General features: G+C 46.1%; 1 protein-coding gene across 7 annotated transcripts in view; it reads left to right on the top strand.

The window, feature by feature from the left end:
- The window catches only part of LOC118357686 (E3 ubiquitin ligase RNF157-like), a 36,271-nt gene that overhangs the window by 17,212 nt on the left and 11,559 nt on the right, over positions 1 to 7,500 (top strand). For all 7 annotated transcript variants that reach the window (XM_052477841.1, XM_052477840.1, XM_052477845.1 and 4 more), the window contains exons 10-16: positions 882 to 994; positions 1,087 to 1,319; positions 1,626 to 1,728; positions 1,820 to 1,928; positions 2,054 to 2,271; positions 2,410 to 2,475; positions 7,451 to 7,499. In XM_052477841.1, coding sequence (XP_052333801.1) covers positions 882 to 994; positions 1,087 to 1,319; positions 1,626 to 1,728; positions 1,820 to 1,928; positions 2,054 to 2,271; positions 2,410 to 2,475; positions 7,451 to 7,499 — 891 coding nt within the window. The remainder of the gene's footprint in view (positions 1 to 881; positions 995 to 1,086; positions 1,320 to 1,625; positions 1,729 to 1,819; positions 1,929 to 2,053; positions 2,272 to 2,409; positions 2,476 to 7,450; position 7,500) is intronic.

Below are 7,500 nucleotides of genomic sequence, written 5' to 3'. Positions count from 1 at the left end.
GGGTACGTACAGAGTCAATGTATGCACACATGACTGTAAGGGGGTCGCAGAGTCAATGTGGAGGCTATAAATGGCAGAGTCAATGTGGAGGCTATATACAGGGGGTACCGGTACAGAGTCAATGTGGAGGCTATATACAGGGGTACTGGTACAGAGTCAATGTGGAGGCTATATACAGGGGGTACCGGTACAGAGTCAATGTGGAGGCTATATACAGGGGGTACCGGTACAGAGTCAATGTGGAGGCTATATACAGGGGGTACCGGTACAGAGTCAATGTGGAGGCTATATACAGGGGGTACCGGTACAGAGTCAATGTGGAGGCTATATACAGGGGGTACCGGTACAGAGTCAATGTGGAGGCTATATACAGGGGGTACCGTTACAGAGTCAATGTGGAGGCTATATACAGGGGGTACCGGTACAGAGTCAATGTGGAGGCTATATACAGGGGGTACCGGTACAGAGTCAATGTGGAGGCTATATACAGGGGTACCGGTACAGAGTCAATGTGGAGGCTATATACAGGGGGTACTGGTACAGAGTCAATGTGGAGGCTATATACAGGGGGTACCGGTACAGAGTCAATGTGGAGGCTATATACAGGGGGTACCAGTACAGAGTCAATGTGGAGGCTATATACAGGGTGTTACGGTACAGAGTCAATGTGGAGACTATATACAGGGGGTACCAGTACAGAGTCAATGTGGAGGCTATATACAGGGTGTTACGGTACAGAGTCAATGTGGAGACTATATACAGGGGGTACTGGGACTTACATTGTTGTGCAGCATCATGGGTAAACTCTGGCCACCTTTCAACTCGAAAAAATGGAATTCTACTGATGTGGGCGTTTTAGTGATGTTATCATGTGTCCTTAGCGTTCCGGGCCCTGCTGCAGATCCGAGCCATGAGGAAGAAGCTGAGTCCTCTCTCTCCTGCCGGGTTTAACCCCGTTATCACCTCCCAGACCTCCGACTCAGAGGAACACTCGGTATGATATATACATACATACACAGCTTTTTTTCTTTATAAATACAGCGTATAGCAACATGACATCTCATCTCCTTTTTTCGTTCATCCCAGGCGTCAGACCACATCCCCCCAGGTTATGAGGCCGTGTCTCTCCTGGAGGCTCTGAACGGGCCCCTGAGCGTGTCTCCCTCGGCTCCCCCTCTGCAGGAACTCTCTGGGGGCCACGTCTCAGGGACCCTGCCCCACTATAGCAGTGAGCCCCACCCCGCCCCGGCACGCTCCATGTCCCCCCTGGACCACTCCAACTCCAGCCAGGGACTCAAACTGAAGAAGAGCGGCTCCAAGTGAGAGTAGCATACACTTGAAGACACAGGTTGTGTCCCGAATGACACCAAATTCCCTAAATAATGCACAACTTTTGACCACTACCCTATGGGCCCTGGTCAAAAGTAGTGCACTTCATGGGGAATAGGGTGCCATTTGGGATGCATAAACACATACAAACATACTGTATATTTGAATAGGAATTAATTTCCTAGGACTTTTAAAGGTTTAGCGAATAGAATATCTTTCATTCAGGACAAAGGTAGTGTTGTGAGTGTTTGTTGTGGTGTTTATGTTTCTGACTGCTACATTATGGGATGTGTCAGGTCTCTCTCCCAGAATTCTTCGGTGCTGCCCGAGGAGGAGGACGAGAAGTCAGAACGCAGTGAATCAGAAGTTCAGGCCTGCCGCCGGAAACAACAACCCGAGGTACAGTGACACAGTGTGTGCGTGACTGTTGGTGTCTGTCTGTCTCCGGTGTGTGTGTGTTTGACCTTATTCTGTCTGCTCTCTGTTCCAGAGTGGTGTAACTCCAGAGAGTGAGAATCTGACTCTATCCTCGTCTGGAGCCATCGACCAGTCCTCCTGTACTGGGACACCTTTCTCCTCCACCATCACCTCCCCTGAAGGTGGGCCTTCTGCTGGGGCTGGCTGGCAGGCCCTGCTAGGGGGTGGCCATTGGGCAATAGAAAATGTGTCAAATTATAATACATTGTTAATTGTCTCTTCTTCTCTCTGTCTCTCCCCCTCTCAGACCAAGTGAGCAGTAGCCTGGCCCAGTCAGTCATGTCCATGGCTTCGTCCCACAGCCATCACTCTCAGATCAGCACTGACACCCTGTCTTCCATGTCTGGCTCCTACCTGGCTGGGCCGGAGGGGGAGGTAGAGGGGGAGGAGGGGGGAGAAGCAGAGGGGGAGGAGAACCAGGATGCACCCATGGAGAGCCGGGGACCCTCACAGCAGGATGGGGAAGTGAGACGGGGGAGAGAAGGGAGAACAGGGGTGGAGAGAGTGAGGGAACACCTAGAGAAGTGGCTTGTTGAAATCTCTGACATAGAGAATAACCCCCCCTCTTTCTTTCTCCCTCCCTCTTTTTTTTGTCTCTCTCAGGAGCTACCCATGGAACCAAAAGAACAGAACTTCTCAGTCGCTGTGTCAGACGAGCAGGATTCAGAGGTGCATATATAGTAGGGTCGTTCCACGAAGAGTGCATGTGTAGTTGGGTCGTTCCACGAAGAGTGCATGTGTAGTTGGGTCGTTCCACAAAGAGCGCATGTGTAGTAGGGTCGTTCCACGAAGAGTGCATGTGTAGTAGGGTCATTCCACGAAGAGTGCATGTGTAGTAGGGTCGTTCCACGAAGAGTGCATGTGTAGTAGGGTCATTCCACGAAGAGTGCACGTGTAGTAGGGTCGTTCCACGAAGAGTGCATGTGTAGTAGGGTCGTTCCACGAAGAGTGCCTGTGTAGTAGGGTCGTTCCACCAAGAGTGCCTGTGTAGTAGGGTTGTTCCACCAAGAGTGCCTGTGTAGTAGGGTCGTTCCACGAGGAGTGCCTGTGTAGTAGGGTCGTTCCACGAAGAGTATATGAAGTAGGGTCGTTCCACGAAGAGTGCCTGTGTAGTAGGGTCGTTCCACCAAGAGTGCATGTGTAGTAGGGTCGTTCCACGAAGAGTGCCCGTGTAGTAGGGTCGTTCCACGAAGAGTGCCTGTGTAGTAGGGTCGTTCCACCAAGAGTGCCTGTGTAGTAGGGTCGTTCCACGAAGAGTATATGAAGTAGGGTCATTCCACGAAGAGTGCCTGTGTAGTAGGGTCGTTCCACCAAGAGTGCATGTGTAGTAGGGTCGTTCCACGAAGAGTGCCCGTGTAGTAGGGTCGTTCCACGAAGAGTGCCTGTGTAGTAGGGTCGTTCCACCAAGAGTGCCTGTGTAGTAGGGTCGTTCCACGAAGAGTGCCTGTGTAGTGGGGTCGTTCCACCAAGAGTGCCTGTGTAGTGGGGTCGTTCCACCAAGAATGCCTGTGTAGTGGGGTCGTTCCACCAAGAGTGCCTGTGTAGTGGGGTCGTTCCACCAAGAGTGCCTGTGTAGTAGGGTCGTTCCACCAAGAGTGCCTGTGTAGTGGGGTCGTTCCACCAAGAGTGCCTGTGTAGTAGGGTCGTTCTACCAAGAGTGCCTGTGTAGTAGGGTCGTTCCACCAAGAGTGCCTGTGTAGTAGGGTCGTTCCACCAAGAGTGCCTGTGTAGTAGGGTCGTTCCACCAAGAGTGCCTGTGTAGTAGGGTCGTTCCACCAAGAGTGCCTGTGTAGTAGGGTCGTTCCACCAAGAGTGCCTGTGTAGTAGGGTCGTTCCACCAAGAGTGCACCATCATTGTAAAGTTTTTTTTGTTGCTTTGACAAATTCCTTTCTGAAGATGATGATTTATTTAATGTTAGTAGAGATTGTGGTGCAGAAGAGCCAAGCCTAGCCAGCACGTGGAATGCACTCTCCAGCACTGTTCCCTTAACGAGGGTGGGGCAGCCCTCTAATTGACTGCCTAAAGACTTAAAGGTGTGCCGCTCTGACTCTGTGGGGAGAGCATTCTGGAGAGCACACGTCACGTGAGGTATGGCCAGGACCGAAATGATTTGCAGCGCTTAAGCTTTTGGCTTGTCCTGTCGACTTTATGTTAAAGTCTGACCCTGTAGAGCTCTGCAAGAACCAGGATGTCATTTTCATTTTCTTCATAAAAGCCTCTTTGTTTGCACCGCGTTCCTGTCTCCTGGGCCTTTACCTTTGAGTCATTAACTATGAGTCATTAACTATGAGTCATTACCTATGAGTCATTACCTATGAGTCATTACCTATGAGTCATTGCCTATGAGTCATTGCCTATGAGTCATTACCTCTGAGTCATTACCTTTGAGTCATTTCCTATGAGTCATTTCCTATGAGTCATTTCCTTTGAGTCATTTCCTATGAGTCATTACCTATGAGTCATTACCTATGAGTCATTGCCTCTGAGTCATTACCTATGAGTCATTACCTATGAGTCATTACAATTGAGTCATTACCTATGAGTCATTACCTATGAGTCATTACCTATGAGTCATTACCCTTGAGTCATTACCCTTGAGTCATTACCCTTGAGTCATTACCTTTGAGTCATTACCCATGAGTCATTACCTATGAGTCATTACCTTTGAGTCATTACCTTTGAGTCATTACCTTTGAGTCATTACCTTTGAGTCATTACATTTGAGTCATTACATTTGAGTCATTACCTATGCATCATTACCTTTGAGTCATTACCCCTGAGTCATTACCTATGAGTCATTACCTTTGAGTCATTACCTTTGAGTCATTACCTATGCCTAACAGCCTAGACGGTGTAAAACCCCTTGCACTGTCACAGTGATTCATTTTACATCTGTCCCTCATTTTAAGGTCAACCCTGTTACGTGAACTGAACTCTCGTTTTAATATGGTCAAACTATTCCTTGTTCAATGTATCTTTAGATTTCCTAAAAATCAAATAGTCAAATCATAGAGTTAAATCAGTTGAGCTGGTTCTACTCTTTTTGGCCATTTTAATGTTTTATTTTGTGGTGGAAAACTGAGCGGGTCGAGGATAACATGTCAACCCTGTTACCCATAGATAGTGTTGTGGAAATGTCCTGTATTTACCAAATCATGAGAGCAAACCACACACAAATCAGAGTTATCATAAAGTCCATCTTTAATTATATGAGCTCCATCACATCCCTGTGACTCTCAGATCAATTCAGTGTCTATCAATGAATTCTCTGAGAGTCCTTACACATTGCAACTGAGATCCTTTATAGCAAAGACACACATAGCCAGACAGCATTGGCTATAAATTATCGTTCAGCTTTGTCTCCTAAACGATGTTCTTTTCTCGCTCTCAGGTTTTGTTTTATAGTCCTATCAACAGGCATATATCAAATGCATCCCTCCTTGACAAGATCACAGAGACACAGTGACTAGCACACAGACATTGTGGAGCCAAGAGATAATTGATTTAAAAGATATGTTTACATACGAAGACAAGCTTGACCCCTCCCCCCTCTGCGGCCCAAGTAACTGACCCCATGTCAGAGAACAGATAACTGCAACCGGCCAACAGTATTATCCAAAAATAGACATTCTGATGAGAAGTAACTCACAAGCATATAATGAATATAAAACATCTTATCTATGTTACCACCTAATTCTGATTATTCCCCCACAATAGACAGGCTAGAATATATATTGTATGGATGAGTGACACTTCCATTTAATTGGCACTCCTGTTGCAAACAACAAGCTTCCATTCCCACTGTCACAAGGGAATTTATGGCTGATTTTAAGATGAAATCGTCAACCCTGTTACTTAATTTGGCACTTAACATGCTCTTTGTGACAGAATTTTTAAATGAGATGAAATCAAGTTTTTTTGGACCCAAGTTGCACTTCTCAAAAGGCACCGAATTGGTGGAATGTACCTAGACTATATGAATGGATATACAGTGGGGCAAAAAAATATTTAGTCAGCCACCACTTGTGCAAGTTCTCCCACTTAAAAAGATGAGAGGCCTGTAATTTTCATCATAGGTACACTTCAACTATGACAGACAAAATGAGAAAAACAAATCCAGAAAATCACATTGTAGGATTTTTAATGAATTTATTTGCAAATTATGGTGGAAAAATAAGTATTTGGTCAATAACAAAAGTTATCTCAATACTTTGTTATATAAACTTTGTTGGCAATGACAGAGGTCAAATGTTTTCTGTAAGTCTTCACACACTGTTGTTGGTATTTTGGCCCATTCCTCCATGCAGATCTCCTCTAGAGCAGTGGTGTTTTGGGGCTGTTGCTGGGCAACACGGACTTTCAACTCCCTCCAAAGATTTTCTATGGGGTTGAGATCTGGAGACTGGCGAGGCCACTCCAGGACCTTGAAATGCTTCTTACGAAGCTACTCCTTCGTTGCCCGGGCGGTGTGTTTGGGATCATTGTCATGCTGAAAGACCCAGCCACGTTTCATCTTCAATGCCCTTGCTTATGGAAGGAGGTTTTTCACTCAAAATCTCACGATACATGGCCCCATTCATTCTTTCCTTTACACGGATCAGTCGTCCTGGTCCCTTTGCAGAAAAACAGCCCCAAAGCATGATGTTTCCACCCCTATGCTTCACAGTAGGTATGGTGTTCTTTGGATGCAACTTAGCATTCTTTGTCCTCCAAACACGATGAGTTGAGTTTTTACCAAAAAGTTATATTTTGGTTTCATCTGACCATATGACATTCTCCCAATCTTCTTCTGGATCATCCAAATGCTCTCTAGCAAACTTCAGACAGGCCTGGACAAGTACTGGCTTAAGCAGGGGGACACGTCTGGCACTGCGGGATTTGAGTCCCTGGCGGCGTAGTGTGTTACTGATGGTAGGCTTTGTTACTTTGGTCCCAGCTCTCTGCAGGTCATTCACTAGGTCCCCCCGTGTGGTTCAGGGATTTTTGCTCACCGTTCTTGTGATCATTTTGACCCCACGGGGTGAGATCTTGCGTGGAGCCCCAGATCGAGGGAGATTATCAGTGATCTTGTATGTCTTCCATTTCCTAATAATTGCTCCCACATTTGATTTCTTTAAACCAAGCTGCTTACCTATTGCAGATTCAGTCTTCCCAGCCTGGTGCAGGTCTACAATTTTGTTTCTGGTGTCCTTTGACAGCTCTTTGGTCTTGGCCATAGTGAAGTTTGGAGTGTGACTGTTTGAGGTTGTGGACATGTGTCTTTTATACTGATAACAAGTTCAAACAGGTGCCATTATACAGGTAACGAGTGAAGGACAGAGGAGCCTCTTAAAGAAGAACTTACAGGTCTGTGAGAGACAGAAATGTTGCTTGTTTGTAGGTGACCAAATATTTATTTTCCACCATAATTTGCATATCAATTCATAAAAAATCCTACAATGTGATTTTCTGGATTTTTTTTCTCATTTTGTCTGTCATAGTTGAAGTGTACCTATGATGAAAATTACAGGCATCTCTCATCTTTTTAAGTGGGAGAACTTGCACAATTGGTGGCTGACTAAATGCTTTTTGCCCCACTGTAGATACAAAACTTGTAAAATATACACTACAAAATAAATCCAACTATCTCTCTCCTTCTCACAGGGAAATGATGTCACAGAGGAAGACTGCCCCTCACCTTCCCACGAGCAGGG

This window comes from Oncorhynchus keta, chromosome 24 (assembly GCF_023373465.1).
Source record: "Oncorhynchus keta strain PuntledgeMale-10-30-2019 chromosome 24, Oket_V2, whole genome shotgun sequence".
Lineage (NCBI taxonomy): Eukaryota > Metazoa > Chordata > Actinopteri > Salmoniformes > Salmonidae > Oncorhynchus > Oncorhynchus keta.
The sequence above is the reverse complement of the archived record's forward strand: the minus strand, read 5'-3'. Positions and strand labels throughout refer to the sequence as shown.